This window comes from Bufo gargarizans, chromosome 1, assembly GCF_014858855.1.
Source record: "Bufo gargarizans isolate SCDJY-AF-19 chromosome 1, ASM1485885v1, whole genome shotgun sequence".
Lineage (NCBI taxonomy): Eukaryota > Metazoa > Chordata > Amphibia > Anura > Bufonidae > Bufo > Bufo gargarizans.
Genome location: NC_058080.1, coordinates 95676673 through 95697234, shown reverse-complemented (window position 1 = coordinate 95697234; position 20562 = coordinate 95676673). Strand labels below are relative to the sequence as shown.

At 41.0% G+C, this 20562-nt stretch overlaps 1 protein-coding gene across 2 annotated transcripts in view; it reads right to left on the bottom strand.

Moving 5' to 3' along the window:
* Nucleotides 1-3635: 3635 nt before the first annotated feature.
* Nucleotides 3636-20562, bottom strand: part of C1QTNF7 (C1q and TNF related 7) — a 120491-nt gene continuing 103564 nt past the window's right edge. Inside the window, exons 1-3 of one of the 2 annotated variants that reach the window (XM_044285541.1) lie at nucleotides 19867-19980; nucleotides 9537-9782; nucleotides 3636-5999 (exon numbers count right to left, since the gene is read on the bottom strand). In XM_044285541.1, coding sequence (XP_044141476.1) covers nucleotides 5371-5999; nucleotides 9537-9777 — 870 coding nt within the window. In that variant the 5' untranslated portion in view covers nucleotides 9778-9782; nucleotides 19867-19980 and the 3' untranslated portion in view covers nucleotides 3636-5370. Of the gene's footprint in view, nucleotides 6000-9536; nucleotides 9783-19866; nucleotides 19981-20562 lie in introns of those variants that run through there. The other variant, XM_044285503.1, reaches the window with a different exon arrangement.

The following is a 20562-nucleotide window of genomic DNA, read 5'->3' as shown; positions in this document are numbered from 1 at the left end:
AAATTCCTATAGCACTCCCTACACTGTCTATCCATTCCTCAGCACAGCTCTCCCTGACTAAGACTGAGCCGAAAATGCATCATCGGGTGCTATATAGCGTTTTTGCAGTTTTTTTTAGGACAGTGCGGACGACAAAAGAATTGTAATTTGCAACCTGTGCCATACAAAAATGAGCAGGGGCGTGAACACTAGCAACCTCACCACCACCAGCATGATCTGCCACATGGCATCAAAGCACCATAATAGGTGGGCCGAACGCCTGGGTCCACAATCTGTGTCTGTGGGTCACACCACTGCCACCTCTTCCCCTGTGTTACGTGCTGGCCAATCCCAGGTCGAAGGCGCAGGCCCGAATGCCTCCTGCCCTGCACCTGGACAAAGTGTATAGTGATGTAGAACAATGTGCCGTGTAACACGCATAAGGAGTCTGCTGTGGTAGTGAAACAATACTGTGAATCACTGCACACTTCACTTATTTGGGCAGTTACGGTGCCAAAACTGACCAAATAACTCAAGTGTGAACCTTACAGGTCGCTGTAAGCGTCAAGAAGAAGCACACTCCTTTTACACCATCGTCAGCTGAGTCCACATAGATGTCTACAGAACCTGTTCTATTAAACGCTTATATTAGTAGAGCCCCCCTGACAGAGTGTAGAGGGTTTCAGCAGTAAGTTTGTGTAGTGGCAGCAGCATGAGGAGACCACAGAATGGCCCAGTGACATGGTAGTGATGTGGCAGCACCATGAGGAGACCAGAGAGTGGTGATGTGGCAGTAGCATGAGGAGACCACAGAGTGGCTCAGAGACATAGTGTTGAGGTGGCAGCAGCATGAGGAGATCACAGAGTGGTGAAGTGGCAGCAGCATGAGGAGATCACAGAGTAGTGAAGCGGTAGCAGCATGAGGAGACCATTTTGGACCGATAGCGAGGGTCTAACATGGCGGAGAGCCAGTAGTCATCCCTCTGGCAAATGGTGACAATTCGGCTGTCGCTACGCAAGCAAGTGAGCATGCATCGGATCATTTGCACAAGTGACTTGGAGGGACTCCCTGCCTCCATCTCCACTGCATACTGCCACGAAGTGTCTGGGTCCTCTGCCTTGTCTTCCTCATCACCCTGTAGCTCCTCTGGCTGCTCCTGCTCCTCCTCTCCTTTCACCTGTGTAGAAAAACCACCCATTTCTCTACACATTGCTTGTGCTTTAATGTCTTCCTCCTCTTCCTCTAGTTCAGTCTCCACAGGGCTTGTGTGGCCGTGTGATGTAATCGCCACGTCTACTGTCCCACCAGATTTAGAAGCATCTGTTCCAGGACATGATTCAGTGGAATGACGCTGTGCATCCCGTAGACCTGGCGACTGACAAATAAAGTGGCCTCCTCAAAGGGCCCGAGCAAACGGCAGGTGTCACGTATGAGCTGCCACTGGCTAACATCGAAGTTACACAGGGGAGTACCTCTGCCTCCTGTATCACAGAGAAATTTTTTATGTCCTTTCTTTGTTCATATAGTCGGTCCAACATATGGAGGGAAACATCGCATATCAGCCTATGTTGGGGGATGCCGTTTTGCCGCTGCAGCTCAAGGAGGGTGTGCTTTGCTGTGTACGAGTGGCTGAAGTGCATGCAAAGTTTTTTGGCCATTTCCAGGATGTCTTGCAGATGGGCAGAAGACTTCAGGAACCGGTTTACAACCAGATTGAACACGTGCGCCATGCTCTTCTCGTTGTGTCTCACCATGTTCTTCTCGTTGTGCGTCACCATGGTTCCGATTTTCAAGGAGAAAGCCAGGATTTGATTTCTTGATGAAGGATGCAGAGAAATTCCTCCCCTGTGTTACTCCGTTCGCCCAGGCAAACTAGGTGCAGAACCATTGGCGGATCCGGACATTATGGGGGGAGCACTATGGAGAGGGGGGAAAGAAGCACTATGGGGGCATCTAATGAGGGCCCTACATACTGGCACATTATGGGGGAGCACTATGGAGAGGTGGGAAGGAGCACTATGGGGGCCCTATATACTGGCACATTATGGGGGGGGGCACTATGGAGAAGGGGGAAAAGAGCACTATGGGGGCATTATATAAGGGCATTTAATACTGGCACCCATTTTGGTGCCACTATGGGGAAGGGGGAGAGAAGCATTATGGGGGCATCTATGTGGGGCAGTCTATAGGGCCATTTTTGTACTGCCACATTATGAAAGGCACTATGGGGGCATATTCTGGGGGCACTATATAGGGGTGTTTTTAATACTGGCACAAATTATACGGGCACTATGGGCACCTTAGCTCAACTTGGGGCACTAAGTGTTTTTTGTAGTGGCACACAGTACTGGTCATTGGATCACATAAGGGCATTCTGGGGACATTGACTGGGGGCACTAAGAGGAGGTATTTTTTATTTATTTTTTTACTGCCACACAACGGAGCATTTTTTGTACTGCCACACATTATAAGGGGGCTTTATTACAACTGGGGTACTATGGCAGCATTATTACTTCTGGGACACAATTACTGTTGGGGGCACGGTAGAAGCACTATTACTACTAAGTGCACTCTGGCACCGAATAAGTACTATTGTTGGGATTTTGGGGAGCACTATTACTGTGGGGGCACCCTGGCACAGTATCAGCTTAGCACAGTTATTTTTGGGGGACATTATGGTTACACTATTAGTGTCAGGGACACTATTTGCTGGGTGCAGTTATTTTTTAGGGCATTGTGTTTCAATAATTATTGAAGGGGCGCTGTCTGTGTGTAACTAGTATTTTCAGTTTCTACAGTATAGTTTTGGGGGCACAGCGTCTCAATATTGGGGGAGCATATTTGGATGTTGAGAAGGTGGGAGGAAAAGTAGGAAACTAAGATGTCTGTCTGTCAAACTCTGCAGAGATGAGAGATGGCTGAAATAAATCATCATGGTGGTCTGGTCTGAATGGAGAAGATGAAGAAAGAGAACATCTACATCAAAGGAGACGTCACTGGATGTAAGAGGTATTGGCGCAATATATGGGTGGGACTGTGTGTGGGTGTGGCTTTAAGGTGGGCGGGGACACAGGGGCCCCATAATGTCCTATTTCCCGGGGAAGTGCCCCTCCCGAGACCAGGCTCTGGATCCGCCACTGTGCAGAACAGCGTGACACCGCCGTGCCCTGCACATGTGGAAGGCTGGTGGGGCACTGTGAATTGTCCCTGCAGTGAAGGCTGAGGACATGGTGGAGAATAAGGAGGCAGAGGCGGACATTGTCGCAGGACCAACGGCGTGAGAATGTGGAGGCGGAAGTGGCGTCACCTGGCCAAGTTACTGGTGTGGCTGAGCAGGAACCACATTAACCCAGTGGGCCGTAAAGGACATAATGTCCTTGACCGTAGTTACAGCTCCACAAGTTGGCGCTGCCGTGCACTTTGGCAGACACCGACAGGCTCAAGGACTGGCCCACCTTCTGTTCTATATGTGTGTGCAGGGCTGGTACTGCCTTTTTGGCAAAGAAATTATGATTTGGGACTCTCCACCTCGGCTCGGCACAAGCCATCAGTTCTCTGAAAGAGGCAGAACTTTAAATACAGCTCTGGGGTATAATACAGGACATAACACAGAAATAGTACAAGATAAAAAGTCATAGTTTATTAAAAAGGTTATTCATGTTTATTTAAATAATCTGATATAAAATATACTCATCTGTTTTACGTAAATTATCTCTAAACATTGTAACATAGTTTCTATTGTAGACATAGCCTTTAAGCATGTTGGTGCCAGAAATGTATGCTCATTGGTTGTATATTTCTCTTTGTTTTCCAGAGAGCAAAATAGTACAGCAACCCCCATCCTCCATTTGTCTAAATTAGTGCCAATAGGAGAAACATTTGCAATAGGAGGCTTAGGCCTCATGTACACACCCATATTTTTCATCCGTGTTCTGTCCACATTATTCATTTTATGGGGCCAGGCACACATCTGCAGAGCTTTACAAATTCAGAGGGTTCATGTACAAAACAAAAGACATCACAATGTAACTGGATAATATACAACTGAAACACTAGGAGTCAGGGCCCTGTTCGCAAGAGCTTACAATCTATGAGGAAATGGGGGTGACACAAAAGGTAGTTGTATATAAAACATGTCCTATTTTTCTTGTCCATATTGTAGATGGAGAATAGTCCTTTCTTTTGATGGGAGTGAGAAAAATATGGAATGCACACGGAAGGTATCTGTATTTTGTGGATCTGATGTTTGCGGACTGAAATATGTACATAGCCGTGTGCATGAGGGCCATGTGTAAGAAGTAAATACACAATTATTGTCTTATTCAGTAGTCCCCCTCTATATACTGATCTTACAGTTTTACTTGAACTTGATCCAATCTACCATATGCTGATGATAATACCTTTCAAATGATATTGAGAAACTGAATGCAAGTTGTCTGTATGGATATCTGTCTATGGAAAATTACATTATTTCATTTGTTTGTATGCAAAATTGAATAAAACATATATTTATCCACCTTTATTAATGTGAGAGCACCTAGATTTTCTGGAGCAATTTGATGTATCTAAGTTTAGAGAAATTATCTGTACTTAGCCCCAGAAAGTGATGTGGCTTCACGGTAGAGGGGGCGTTACCCAAATTGCAATGTATTATGTCATCATTCTGGTGTAAAATTCTGTTGCAAAGTAAGCCAATAAATGGTTGGTGTAGAGTCAGTAAAAAGTGTCTATCCCTGCTTCACATTTATCATCCAGCCTGAGACCCTGTGATAAATCTGGTGCAGGTCTAGTAAATGAGCCCCAGTGTGTTTATTGCAAAGATCATAATTTTTAGTCTCTTTATTTTAGTTATCAATTTTAAAAAAATGTCCTTGGGTAAATATAAATTAGGTGAATGTGACCTAATTTATATTTACACAAGGAATTTTTTTTTAAATTGATAACTAAAATAAAGAGACTAAAAATTACGTTAAGACTTTAAGCAGGGAAATAAAAAGATTTATGGCTTATTTAGTTTTGCATAAAACATATGGGGTTCATTAGCAATAATACATTGGAGGAGATTTATAAAAACTGGCTTCAAAAAGTTGCAAATGATGGCGCAAATATGGTGTGCGCCATAATTTGCAACTTTTTTACACCACTATTGTCTTTCGTTGTCTTTATTTGTTAGCATGTAATAAAATGACCTATGAGGGTTCTAACTAAGTCTCAAAATGACCTGTTTGGCGGTTTCTTATTTTTGTCTAACAATGGTTTATGTCATTCCTAAATGAAATGGCACTGAAACAAGCTGTTCAAGAAATAAAGGTTGTCAAAGTGTCCTAGTGAACCATTGAAGACTGGGGTACCACCTAAAAAGCCCAGATCTGTCAAGTTGGAGCCATGTATCAAAAATCATCATCAGACCAAGCATTCAGATAGTCAGTATCTGCATATAAAAGAAATCCAGAAAACAAACTGTCTGCCCAACTCGGGTCTGAAAAGAGACCATTCTGATCTGCATAGAAAATCTCCAGCCAGACTTCATCTTCCGGCTTTAGGTAGAGTAACGTTGAACCTGAGGCAACATCATGGTTTCCCGTGTTGGCATCAAACGTCTTTATTTTGTATTCTCCATTGTGTACCAGACTGATGGCCAGATGCTTGTCTGCGACAGTGATCTCATAGGAGAAATAATAAATTCCAGGAATGGCACAAATAAACTTCCCTACGGATGGGTAGTAGTGTTCCCCTTCATTAAAGAGAATTTTGTTAAATAAGATTGGAAGTCTTTCCTGAGGAAAACTGGTGGTAATCCCAACTGAGAAGGCAGATTTTAGAATTATATCACCACACTTACATACTCCTGGTTCTCCCAGATATCCTCTGGTCCCTTTATCACCTTTAGGTCCCAATGGTCCATCAGGTCCAATTTCACCCTTGTCTCCAGGCGGTCCAATTGGTCCTTTTTTGCCACTTTCTCCTTGATCTCCTTTTTCACCAATGGGTCCAAGTGGACCTGTTTTTCCTCGTAAACCTTTAAGTTAAATGTTGATATTGTTAACTCCACATCTACCGAAGAATATAAAAATGCAAGAACTCAAGAATACTTATGGAAGACCTTTCTATGCTGCCAGTGAACACTGTATAAAAGAATTAGAGGTCTGAACAAAGGTCTGTCACCATATGGACACAGATTTATCTCATAACTAATACTGGAGTGGAAAGACTTTATTCTTGTGGGAGAAAGGAAAGGGCCCCTGAGAAAGGACACCCCATTGAGCTGCCAGCCTACAGAAAATCTAGCAGAACAATGGGGAGTTCTCTGGATCCATGTGAGGTACAGGACTGGTTCTAGCTTTGTTAGAAAGAGATTGCCATGTACTATATAAGGTCTGATTTTAATTTTGTAGATCATGGTATAACACCTTTAATGACTTCTGACTGTAGTCTTCTCGCAGTTCTACAATCTCTTTTACATAATATGATGCAATATCCATTAGTTATAGACAGTGATCAGAAACATTTAATCAAAGTGGTCAAAGATATCCTTGATGTCATCAAAAGCTTAGTACGCAAGTCTGCGTAATGGAAACCACACAATAGTTTATACTGTATCTCACCCTTCATAGTTATGGGGAGAATGTATTAGAGTTGTACGCCAGTTTTTTGCTACTAAAGAGTTTCAAATTTTGTTGCAAGCACCATTTTGCCCCAATAGTTGTTACTTTTTCCCATCTTACACCACTTTTCAAAAATGTCAGAATGTGGGCATGGTTAGCAATATTAATTAGTTTCAATGATAAATGAAGGATTAAATAATTGCGACCAAATACCATATGCTAAGACTAAGTTAGAGTAGAGTGACAATTGAGACATAGCATATTGACTCTTTATTATTATCTATACACGGCGACCTTTAGGTAAATCAAGGTTTTCTATATAAGAGATTTTTATCAAGAGATTCTTGTTTTTAGATTTTTATTTTTTAAAGGTTTTGGATTTTTTAAAATAATTTTTTAAATACAACATGTGAGGTGTTGTTTATCCTTGTGACAACTAGATATCAGAGTGCCCTCCAATCTTCATTTTTATCTATTAATTAGTTTCACCCTAGATTTATTACTGTAACTTTTTTTAAAAGTCACAAAAAAATTCCCAAACTCACTACAGTAGTAAGTAAGTAATATAAAAAACTGGAGAAGCCATTTATCAAACATTATGCGCTGTATATACCCTCGGGATAAATTCCCAGATAGTTTTTTGATCAATACAATGGGGCAAGTTTACTGTTGAAAATCTTGGTGTAATTTGCCCCCTAAAAAACCTGGCAGCACATTTATTGAGAACGGCATTTTAGACCCCTATATCTGGCGGTGGATCTGCCGGAGTTATGTAGAGGCACCGGCGGATCCATCGCATCTTCCAAATGTAAGACAACTTCCGACTTGTCTTACATTTAGATCATTTTATACGCCTAAAACAGGTGTAGAAAATGATGAATGAGACGGGCCTGCCGACCCATCCTGTTCCCTGCCCACGCAAAGCCCACTTTTTTATACCTGGTGTGAGCAAAGGACCTTTCCGCCGCAATCTGCTCCAGAAATACCCCCTAATTTAGGAGTATTTCTGTTTAATAAATGACCCCCCTGGTATATATGCCTTGCATCACAACTATTTTATACAGTTTTAGATACTCTTTACTCCACATCTCACATGTGTCACATATAGAAAGGGGGGGCTTCGATATGACATTGTGTGGCAGACATTTAGCAAATTTTTTGGAGTAAACTAAGACAACAAATAGCTGGTATAAAGTTACACTAGACATACTATAGGTACACCAGATTTATCATCCAGCATCTGCCTCTATAATAAATTTTGCTCAATTTAGTGACTCTAGTCAAGTCTAAGAGCATATAATATCAATGTGTGACCTTTTGCCCTTTTTTTGGATTTTGTAGTTTTGGATTCAAGCAATTTTTTTATGCCAGAATTTATGCCAGATTTCAGATATGTAATTTTCAGTCTAAAGTGTAATCATATTTATTACATAATTTCCATCAATTTGTGCTCCACCAGGGGACTGTAGTAGTTCACGTGCGACTTAAAAAAAAAAGTTGCATTGATAAATCTGGCTAAAAATGTAGCCCCGCCAACAAAACGCCTGGATACCCTTTAGTAAATGCACACTGCTGGGGAAAGCGCAAACCAAACTAAAAATGGCCCAAATGTGTCATGAATTTGGCCAAATTCACTGACAAAATAGGCAGAACCACTCCACTTTTCTAGCACTCCTGACATGCCTGTTTTAATAGTTTCATGCAGTCCCCGTGTAATAACAGTTCTGGAGCCTCTATTCGTATGTCTCTATGTTATGTCATTCTTTTATTATTTCTACTAGAAGTTATGAATGAATTGCTAGCAGTCTACAGTAAGGGTACAGAGGGGAGGTAACCAGTAGGGGGTATGTACCTGCACAGACTCATTCTATCCAATCAGTGCTGCCATTTTCAGACTGTGCAGGTACACCCCCCCCCCCCCCCCCCCAACTGGTTACCACACCTCTGTCCCCTTACTGAAGGCTAATAGCAATTCATTCATAACTTCTAGTAGAAATAATAAAGGATGGCACAACAAACAGACATAAGAATAGATGCTCCAGAATTGTTAGTACGTGGGGAATGCATGTAGCTATTAAAATAGTCATGTCAGGAGTGGTGAATTACCCTCTATGATTACACTGTGTCCCTTTTTAGACAAGATTAGCATATCTGGTCCGGGGAGGGTGGGGCAGGGGCTTATCCTGCAGTCTAGAATTCTGGCTCCAAAAAGTCAGAAAATAGTCTGACTTTTTGGGATAATTAGGGACATTATGCAATTTTACACGAATTGCTCCAGTTTTATGGGAAAGTAGTTAACTATGGTTAACTATGTTACTTCATTTCACTCCAGATTTTAAAAAAAATTCTACTCTTAAAGATGCACCGAAATTATGAAATGTCCTGCGACATCTGATAAATTTGGCGCAAATTTTGGCAACGTAGAATACTGCAAAACTTGTGTTTGAAATGCAACCAAACAAAAAAAATAAAATGATTTCTGAGAATATTTTTAGGCCAAACTCAGATGAGCGAGTTCAATGCAAGACACAGCGAGTTTCTCTCGTTGAACTTGCTTATCTGGGTCTGGTAAATATGGAGATGCTAAAGGACACCTGTCAGCAGTTTATGCTGCCCTCAGATAGGATGTATAAAACTGATGACAGATTCCCTTTAAACACATACAAGCTTTTCCCTGCACAAGGCATTTTGGGGAAGCATTTATGATTTGGTTCTATGTAAAATATTATAATAAGCAAAAAAGGTCTGGTTTTATTTACCAGAAACTCCACTCACCACTCTCGTCTAAGTGTTATGTCTGCTATAGTGGCTAAACTCTGTTCACTTTATTAATGTAGTTTACGACAGAAGATATATTGGTAAATAGTAATAGTCTTATGTATAATAATGTTGTATCACATAATAATTATTAATAATACATAAGATAAGATGGATGGAACTTTGTTCATTACCTGTTGTGCCCTTCTCCCCCATTTCACCCTTTCTTCCATCTCTTCCATCTCTTCCAGGAAGGCCAATCCGTCCATGTGGCCCAACTAATCCATTTGCCCCAGGGGATCCTGGGGGCCCCGGCAATCCTGGGATGCTACAGACATACTGTATATTTTGGTGTTCTCCCTTACGTTTATTGCTTGCTGGCTGCCCACTGACACAGAGTGCAAAGCTTGTAACATAGAGCAAAATAATCATCATCAACCCTGCAAAAAAGGAAAATAGAGATCGGACAGTGAAATTAGATGGTCATACACTCATCCTATTTCATGTACTGTGATAATAAATAAGGGATCCCTACTTAGGCTAGTTTCTCTAGCGTTAAAACTATCCGGCAGGCTGTTCCAGCAGATGAACAGTGTTGGAGTTCATTGTATTCAGCATAGCCGGAGCCTATTGACTATATTGGAACCCGGAGGGGATCCGGGCTGTTTCCAGCATGAGTGCCAGACTTTGGCTGGACAAAAACCGAATGCTGGCACCCATGCTGGGAACATCCCAGATCCCCACTAGGTCCCATTATAGACAATGGGGTCTGGAGGTGCTCCGACCCGATCTGGCTATGCCCGATTCGATAAATTCCGGAATGCCGTTCTGGCAGTATTACCACTAGTGAAACTAACCTTATTTATTAGCTACAATGGAGGACAATAGTAAGAATAGATTAAGGCCAATTGCACATTATCACTAAAGGGCCCTTTATATGGGTCGAGAATCCACCAGATAATCGCTAATGTGCTTCATAGGAAGGCTGGATAGTGATTATCTGCTGGTGTAAAGGTGGCAACAATTACGCTCATTCATCGGGTAATTGGATTATTTGTGTAGGCACCTAAATCATGCAGCAATCTCCTCCACAGTATAGGGACGAGCGATTGCTAATGCCATCTGCTGCCAGCAAACAATGATTTAGGTGCCTACACAAACAATCGTATTACGAACGAGAGTTTTGTTCATCGGGTAGTCAGCGGCACCTTTACATCTGGTGGATTCTCAGCTTGTGTAAAGGGCCCTTAAATCATTGTTTGCCGGCAGTGTGATTCTGTCTAAACATGCTCTGCTGCTGGCAAATAATAATTCTGTATAGAGATGAGCGATGGCATTAGCAATTGCTCCTACTCATACTGTGGAGGAGATCCCTGCATGTAAATACAGCATTCCTCTCTACTGATGAGCAGGCGATTGCTGGGAGGGAACTCTCCTTCCGACAATCACCTGCTGAATCGTCCTGTCTAAGGCTACTTTCACACTTGCGTTCGGGGCTCTGCTTGTGAGTTCCGTTTGAAGGCTCTCACAAGCGGCCCCGAACGGATCCGTACTGCCCTAATGCATTCTGAGTGGATGCGGATCCGCTCAGAATGCATCAGTCTGGCAGCGTTCAGCCTCCGCTCCACTCAGCAGGCGGACACCCGAACGCTGCTTGCAGCGTTCGGGTGTCCGCCTGGCCGTGCAGAGGCAAACGGATCCGTCCAGACTTACAATGTAAGTCAATGGGGACGGATCCGTTTGAAGTTGACACAGTATGGCTCAATTTTCAAACGGATCCGTCCCCCATTGACTTTCCATGTAAAGTCAAAACGGATCCGTTTGCACTATCATGGAAAAAAAAAAATAAAAAAAAAATATATATATATATATATATATATATATATATATATATATATATTTTTTTTTTTGTTCATGGTAATGCAAACGGATCTGTTCTGAACGGATCTAAGCGTTTGCATTAAAGGTGCGGATCCGTCTGTGCAGATACCAGACGGATCCGCACCTAAACGCAGGTATGAAAGTACCCTAAAAGGACCTTTTACTTTAAACAAAAAATGACACCAGATGCAGAAATCATTGTAAAAATAACAATTGTTGCTAACACGGGCTGTGGAGAATACCAATGGTTATTTTATGTACTGTGACATCACTGTGCTTATTACCACTGTACTGTGACATCACTGTGTTTATTACCCCTGTTCTGTGACATCACTGTGTATATTATCCCTGTACTGTGACATCACTGTGTTTATTATCCCTGTACTGTAACATCACTGTGTTTATTAGCCCTGTACTGTGACATCACTGTGTTTATTATCTCTGTACTGTGACATCACTGTTTATTGCCCCTGTACTGTGACATCACTGTGTTTATTATCCCTGTACTGTGACATCACTGTGTTTATTACCCCTGTACTGTGACATCACTGTGTTTATTATCACTGTACTGTGACATCACTGTGTTTATTATCCCTGTACTGTAACATCACTGTGTTTATTAGCCCTGTACTGTGACATCACTGTGTTTATTATCTCTGTACTGTGACATCACTGTTTATTGCCCCTGTACTGTGACATCACTGTGTTTATTATCCCTGTACTGTGACATCACTGTGTTTATTACCCCTGTACTGTGACATCACTGTGCTTATTATCCCTGTACTGTGACATCACTGTGTTTATTATCCCTGCACTGTGACATCACTGTGTTTATTACCCCTGTACTGTGACATCACTGTGTTTATTACCCCTGTACTGTGACATCACTGTGTTTATTACCCCTGTACTGTGACATCACTGTGTTTATTATCCCTGTACTGTGACATCACTGTGTTTATTATCCCTGTACTGTGACATCACTGTGCTTATTATCCCTGTACTGTGACATCACTGTGCTTATTATCCCTGTACTGTGACATCACTGTGTTTATTATCCCTGCACTGTGACATCACTGTGTTTATTATCCCTGCACTGTGACATTACTGTGCTTATTATCTCTGTACTGTGACATCACTGTGCTTATTATCCTGTACTGTGACATCACTGTGCTTATTATCCTGTACTGTGACATCACTGTGCTTATTACCACTGTACTGTGACATCACTGTGTTTATTATCCCTGTACTGTGACATCACTGTGCTTATTATCTCTGTAATGTGATATCACTGTTTATTACCACTGTACTATGCCATCACTGTGTTTATTATTCCTGTACTGTGACATCTCTGTTTATTATCCCTTTACTGTGACATCACTGTGCTTATTATCGCTGTACTCTGACATCACTGTGTTTATTATCCCTGTACTGTGACATCACTGTGTTTATTACCCCTGTACTGTGACATCACTGTGCTTATTATCGCTGTACTCTGACATCACTGTTTATTATCCCTGTACTGTGACATCACTGTGTTTATTACCCCTGTACTGTGACATCACTGTGTTTATTACCCCTGTACTGTGACATCACTGTATTTATTATTCCTGTACTGTGGCATCACTGTGCTTAATATCCCTGTACTATGACATCACTGTTTATTATTCCTGTACTGTGACAATATTATTTGCATTACTCTTGTATTATGATGCTATTTATTATGCCTGTGATTTCTGTGTGTGCAATAACCCTTTGCTATGACATCACAGTATTTGTTGTCCATGTACGGTGACATCACTGCATTTGTATTCCTTTACCTTGACTGAGGCGGCCCAATGTTTCCTCTGTCATATAAAAGGCGATCAGTACTACCAATTACAAGTAAACCTAGGTGGGGTCCTGTTATAGATTTTGCATCAGAAGCTAGGAATTTTATGCTATACCTCTAAATGCTGAAATTGTAATTCCAATAAACCTCTAGAATCCTAGGATGTCAAACTCTATTATCCCAGAATGCAGAGCCACTAGAATAAGTAACTCTTACTCTAGTGGCCTTGACATTACAAAGTCCACATGACCGATCATTATGGAAACATTTCCTTGACAATTTCATGATAATTTATGCTTCCTTCGGCTACAGTAAGAATACAGAAAAGCAATTAGACATGTTTCATTTCCATTCATTTCAATTATATCTAATGTCTGAAATACAGTGCCTTGAAAAAGTATGCTTACCCCTTGAACTTTTCCACATTTTTTCATGTTACACCCACAAACTTAAATGTATTTTATTGGGATTTTATGTGGTAGACCAACACAAAGTAGCAACTATATATAGCTTGCTGCATTCTCAAGTGCTGCATTTATAAGTGCATTGTTGATATTCAAGAGATACTCTGGAGGTAATCTGGAGGTGGATACAATCTAAAAAGTAAGATCTGTTTGTTTAAAATCTTTCCCCTCTCTAAAATGGCAGACTTGGTTCAGTGCAGGAATTGTTGTGCTTTTATTTCAGGTTCCACTATTCGGAGGTTTGGATGCTGTCTGATCTGTAGACAGCTCTCCATAATGCAGCAGGAAATTGCATTTTTGAGATTTGTAAATTAACTGTTAAACAAATTCAGGCTGGGAATGTTGCAATGCCACTGCCAAAGAGGCCCCCTAGAAATGAAAGATGGGTTACTGCAGGTTCTGGTAGACCGAGAGTTGTTGATAGAAGACATGTCCCACAGTCTGTGGCTCTCCATAATTCATTTGCAGCACTTTCAGAGTGCAAGAGCAAAATGAAGGATGGCTCAGGCACAGTGGGTGAGGAACAATCCTTTCCCATGCCTAAAGTATGCAATACTGCAGCCAAAGACAAAAAGGATAAGGTGAGGACTGATAGTAGGCAGCTGTTGGTGGGCGACTCTATCATAAAAGGTGTGAAGTTTAAGGAAATGGTTTTGCCAGATGTCTCCCTGGTGCTACTGCTAGCAGGGATAGACGACATATCCTTAATATTGTTAGGCAAGCAAAGCAGGAAAGTGAGGTGGATATTATTGTCCACCTTGGGACAAATGATCTGGCTTGCAATGTGGTTACAAAGGTGAAGGAAGCTTTTCACACATTTGGAAATAATATACGGGAGGTTTCATCAACTGTTTCATTCTCTGCAGTTTCGCCTGTGCATAACCTTCAGCATGACAGGAAGATGCGCATTAAGGAACTCAATGTATGGCTTGGTGAATGGTGTGGGTTTGGCTTTGGGTCTCATGTTAGCTCTCGTTGGAATGGAAAAGAACTGTACAAGAAAGATGGTTTGCATCTTTCTCTCAAGGGAACAAATGTCTGTCCTTAGTGAACAGTTCAAAGTATTTGCTAAGGAGCATTTCAACTAGGAAAGGGGGGCAAAAGAGTGATAATCCAGCAGTCCGACTGCCCCCGGGAACAATGCCAGAAGATGCCAGTAGTATATAGGTTAAGAAATTACAAGCTCAGAGTCTTGTCTACAAATGCTCGCAGTTTAGGGAATAAGATCAATGAACTTGAGTCTATAATGGCATCTGAGAATATAGATTTAGTGGCTGTTACTGAGACATGGTTCAATGGGAGTAATGACTGGGATATAACAATACTAGGGTTCTCTCTATATAGGAAAGACAGAGAAGGCAAGAAAGGGGGAGGGGTGGCCCTGTATGTGAAAGATAGCATAAAATCTAATTTAATACAAGTTAGCAAGACCAATTTAGAGTCAGTTTGGGTTACCTTGCAGCTTGATAATCATAAGGTAACTCATATAGGTGTGATATATAGACCACCTAGCCAAGTCAAAGGATTAGATGATCTACTAGTTGAGGAAATAGCTAAAATGACATTGAAAGGGGAAGTTATCATTATGGGAGACTTTAATCTTCCTGATGTAAACTGGAAAACCAAAATAGCTAGTTCTGCCAGGAGTACAGATATTCTAAATTCCCTACTGGGATTATCTCTACAGCAAGTAGTTGAGCCAACCCGGAAGGAGGCCCATTTAGTATTCACAAATGGGAATTTGGTATCTGATATTACTGTAAAGGAGTGATCACCAGTCAGTGTGGTTTACTATAGGTACAGTGACTGAGTCGCACCACACAAAAACAAAAGTTTTAAATTTTAGAAAAAACTGACTTTTCTAAAATTAGATTAGTGGTATACGAGTCCCTATCAGATTGGAATAGTTTCAATGGAGTCCAGGAGAAATGGGACTACTTAAAAGTGGCACTATTAAAGGCAACAGATAATTGCATTAGGCTAGTAAAAGCAAAAAAAGAAAGAGACCACTGTGGTACTCAGCAGAAGTGGCCAAAATCATTAAAAACAAAAAGTTAGCATTTAGTAATTATAAAAAAAAAAAAAAACACGAGGATGACAGGCAAATTTATAAGATTAGGCAGAGAGACTCCAAACAAATTATAGGAGCTTCTAAAGCACAGGCAGAAGAGAAATTTGCTCAGTCAGTGAAAAAAGGCGATAAGACATTCTTCAGATACATAAATGAAAAAAAAAAGGAAACTAAAACAAGGAATTACCAAATAAAAAACGAAAGAAGGAAGGTATATGGAAGAAGATAAATAACTATCTGACTGTCTCAATGAATACTTCTGTTCAGTTTTTACAAAGGAAAATGAAGGAAAAGGACCTCAGTTAGAAAGGAAGACTAATGCATTTTTTGATGCATGTGTCTTTACAAAGGAAGAGGTTCTAATTCAGCTGTCTAAAATTAATACAAATAAGTCACAGGGGCCTGATGGGATACACCCAAAGCTATTAAAAGAGCTTAGCGGTGTAGTAGCAAAACCATTAACAGATTTATTTAACCAATCACTGGTAACAGGAGTCATCCAGGAAGATTGGAAATTAGCAAATGTTGTGCCCATTCACAAGAAAGGTAGTAGGGAGGAATCTGGCAACTATAGGCCAGTAAGCCTGACATCAATAGGGGGGAAATTAATGAAAACCATACTTAAGGAGAGGATTGTGGAACATCTAAAATCCCATGGATTGAAAGATAAAAAACAGCATTGGTTTACATCAGGGAGATCATGTCAAACTAATCTTATTGATTTTTTTTTTATTGGGTGACTAAAATAATAGATGGCGGAGGTGCAGTAGACATCGCTTATCTAGACTTTAGTAAGGCTTTTGATACTGTGCCACATAGAATCAGTGATACAGTCCGAACCTCAGTATCTGAGGAAAGGGATTTAGGGGTCATTATTTCAGAAGACTTAAAGGTAGGCAGACAATGTCATAGAGCAGCAGGAAATGCTAGCAGAATGCTTGGGTGTATAGGGAGAGGCATTACCAGTAGTAAGAGGGAGGTGCTCATGCCTCTCTACAGAGCACTAGTGAGACCTAATTTGGAGTATTCTGCGCAGTACTGGAGACCATATCTCCAGAAGGATATTGATACTTTGGAGAGAGTTAAGAGAAGAGCTACTAAACTAGTACATGGATTGCAGGATAAAACTTACCAGGAAAGATTAAAGGACCTTAACATGTATAGCTTGGAAGAAAGAAGAGACCGAGGGGATATGATAGAAACTTTTAAATACATAAAGGGAATAAACAAGGTAAAAGAGGAGAGAATATTTAAAAGAAAAAAAAGTGCTACAAGAGGACATAGTTTTAAATTAGAGGGGCAAAGGTTTAAAACTAAGTAGTGGATGCATGGAATAGCCTTCCTGCAGAAGTGGAAGCTGCAAATACAGTGAAGGAGTTTAAGCATGCATGGGATAGGCATAAGGCCATCCTTCATATAAGATAGGGTCAGGGGCTATTCATAGTATTCAGTATATTGGGCAGACTAGATGGGCCAAATGGTTCTGATCTGCCAACAGATTCTATGTTTCTATGTGTGTCGTGAAAATAAATTGATACGTGGTTTTTAAAATTTTTAATAAAAATCTGAAAAGTGTTGTGTGCATTTGTATTCAGCCCCCTGTACTCTGATACCCCTAAAAAAATCCAGTGTGACCAATTGCCTTCAGAAGTAAACGTAATTAGTAAATAGAGTCCATCTGGGTGTAATTTATTCTCAGTATAACAACAGCTGTTCTGTGAAGGTCTCAAAGGTTTGTTATTAAAAACTTGTAATCAAACAATAGCATGAAAACCAAGGAAAACACCAGACAGGTCAGGGATAAAGTTGTGGAGAAGTGTAAAGCAGGCTTAGGTTATAAACAAAATATCCTAAGCTCTGAACATCTCACAGAGCACTGTTCAATCCATCATCTGAAAATGAAAGGAGTATGGCAGATCTGCAAACCTATCAAGCCATGGTCATCTACCTAAACTGACACCCCAGGGAAGGAGAGCGCTAATTAGAGAAGCAGCCAACAGGCTCATGGTCACTCTGGAGGAGCTTTAGAGATTCACAGCTCAAGTGGAAGAAACTGTCCACAGGACAACTAGTCGTTATGTACCCCTCAAATATGGTCTTTATGGAAGAGTGGCAGGAAGAAGTACATTTTTGAAAGCAAGTCATAAGAAGTCCCATTTGCAGTTTGCCACAAGCCACGTAGGGTACACAGTACACATGTGAAAGAAGGTGCTCTGATCAGATAAGACCAAAGTTGAACTTTTTGGCCTAAAAGAAAAAGGCTATGTGTGGTGGAAAACTAACATGGCACATCACCCTAAACACACTATCCCCACCATGAAACATGGTGGTGGCAGCATCATGCTGTGGGGATGCTTTTCTTCAGCAGGGACCGGAAAGCTGGTCAGAGTTGATGGGTAGATGGATGGAGCTAAATACAGGCAATCCTAAAGGAAAACCTGGTAGAGGCTGCAAAATACTTGAGATTGGGGCAGAGGTTCACCTTCCAGCAGGACAACGACCCTAAAAATACAGCCAGAGCTACAATGGAATGGTTTAGATTAAAGCATAGTCATGTGTTAGAATAGTCCAGTCAAATTCCAGACCTTAATCCGATTGAGAATCTGTGGCAAGTCTTGAAAATTGCTGTTCACAAACTATCTCCATGCAATCTGACTGAGCTTGAGCTATTTTGCAAAGTAGAATGGGCAAAAATGTCAGCCTCTAGATGTGCAGCGAAAGGTGGTCCTACAAAGTATTGATTCAGGGGGGCTGAATACAAATGCATGCCACACATTCCAGATTTTAATTTATTAAAAATGTTGAAAACCATGTTTCATTTTCTTTTCACTTCACACATACTTACTGTACTACTTTGTGTTGATCTATCACATAAAATCCCTATACAATACATTTAAGTTTGAGGGTGTAACGTGAAAAAATTTGGAAATGTTCCAGCTCCCTCTGCCGGAGTGTGTCCAGCAGCCCCTGTCCTCCTGTGCAAATGGCAAAATGGAAAAAAATTCAAAACAAGCCTATAGCCTCATATGGCTATGTGAATGGAAAAATAAAAAAGTTATGGCTTTGGGAAGGCTGGGAGTAAAAAAACGAACATGAAATAAAATGGAAAATTTCCTGATCGTTAAGGGGTTAATTTGTAGTAAGAATGGAACAGCAGAGTTATAAAAAAAAGGATGCTGCTGTATTGTTATATCATTTCCTAACACAGATATGTCAAAAGAGGTGACCGATCCTCTTTAACAATCTCTGTTTCTTTTCCATATAGTGGAGGTAAAACTTATCATTCAATCACTAATGTTCTTAAAAATAAGATGGTATAATTAGCCAGGGATAGGCTGCCAGTGGGTGCAGGACAGTCAGCAAACCACTTTCACTTGGCCAAGGTATTTAGATACAAAGCTCGGGCAACAGGCCCAATCTTTGTCCCAATTGAAGGAAAGTCTGATTACAGCTCTGGATAGAGTTCTCCATTCACATGGACTGGCTGAGCATACTCCACTCAACTAAGCAGCAGTAATCGACACCATTTATTTTTTTCCCATTTAGTAAAATGCGGTCATCATGTACCCTGGGAGCCGATTGTTGAGACCTTCCTCCATTTTTGAGATATCAAGTAATCAAATATCATTGTCAACTTGATACTGAAATTCAGACTGCAATAGTAAGCAGATTTTGTAAGCTTGCCATGGATTTTAACCTAGACATCGTCCAATTCTTGCTGGAAAGACCCCAATACTAAAAGCTTGAGAAGCCATTCTGTAGACTATTACATACCAAGACCATAAAATCATGTCCTCACCTTCAGGTACATTTAGAACATACTGTAAGGACTTATAACTAGCTGCTAAAAGATCATACTGGATGCCCCTTCGCCTGAGTTTTGTTATGAATTTGATATTTCCCACACAATGTGATTATGCAATGTCTCAATGAGATACTTGGGTGTATTCCAGCGCTATAATAGACCATCTGTGTTACAAGTAATCTGAGATGGAAGAGCTTGTGGATGTTGTATGTTGTGAAGACCAGTGAGGCATCACTATTGATCTCTGCATTCTTTGAACTTACATCAGAAAATCATTGGAGGCAAATTGCACTTCCCGTCAAAGATCTGTTCACCAAATGGAAGCCAACCAATGACATCCCCTATGTCATCCCACATTCCCCTGGTTTCATGCATGTTTTTTTTGGAACAGCGGTTTTGATTTACAAATGACTCCAAATCTGAATTAAGCAAAACAATCAACAGTGGGCCTAAACAATCGGGTTTAAATAAATACCTGGTCCCGAATTCACCTGGGCTTAGATCCCCACAAAATGAGAAAATGGTGGATACCAGATTACAGGATCTGACACATGAGACGTCAGCCGAACGGAGAGAGGGGGAGAGGGGAACACCAGTGACTTATACAGAAACAGACGTAAAAATGGTACAGGACATACTTTGCACTGTCTCACGGATGGAAAACTTAATGGGTAATTTAGTAACCCAGCTTGGGGCAGTGCAAACGGATGTTATGATTATTCGAGCGGAGATGGAAAAAGTAAGGCAGCGTCTACAGGAGATGGAAATAAGGATTCCTACCCTAGAGAAATCCGTGCAGAAATTAGAGAAGGAGGTGGTCCTTTTAAAACAAACAAACGTTAAGATGGAACAAAAACGGGTAGATCAGGAGGATAGATCAAGAAGGGCTAACATAAGATGTGTGGGGATCCCAGAGCAAGCGGAGGGAGGAAACTGTGCTGAATTTATGGAAAAATGGTTGAGGGAAAATAGTAGAGCAGGCACTCTCTCTCCCCTATTCTCTATTGAAAGAGCACACAGGGTCCCCACAAAAAATAGGGTGCCAGGGGATTACCCCAGACCCATACTGGTGAAATTTTTACTATCTAAGGATCGAGATGAAATACTATCTGATGAAAGAACCTCGGAAAAATATTATATACAGGGCGTAAAGATCAAACTCTTTCCAGAC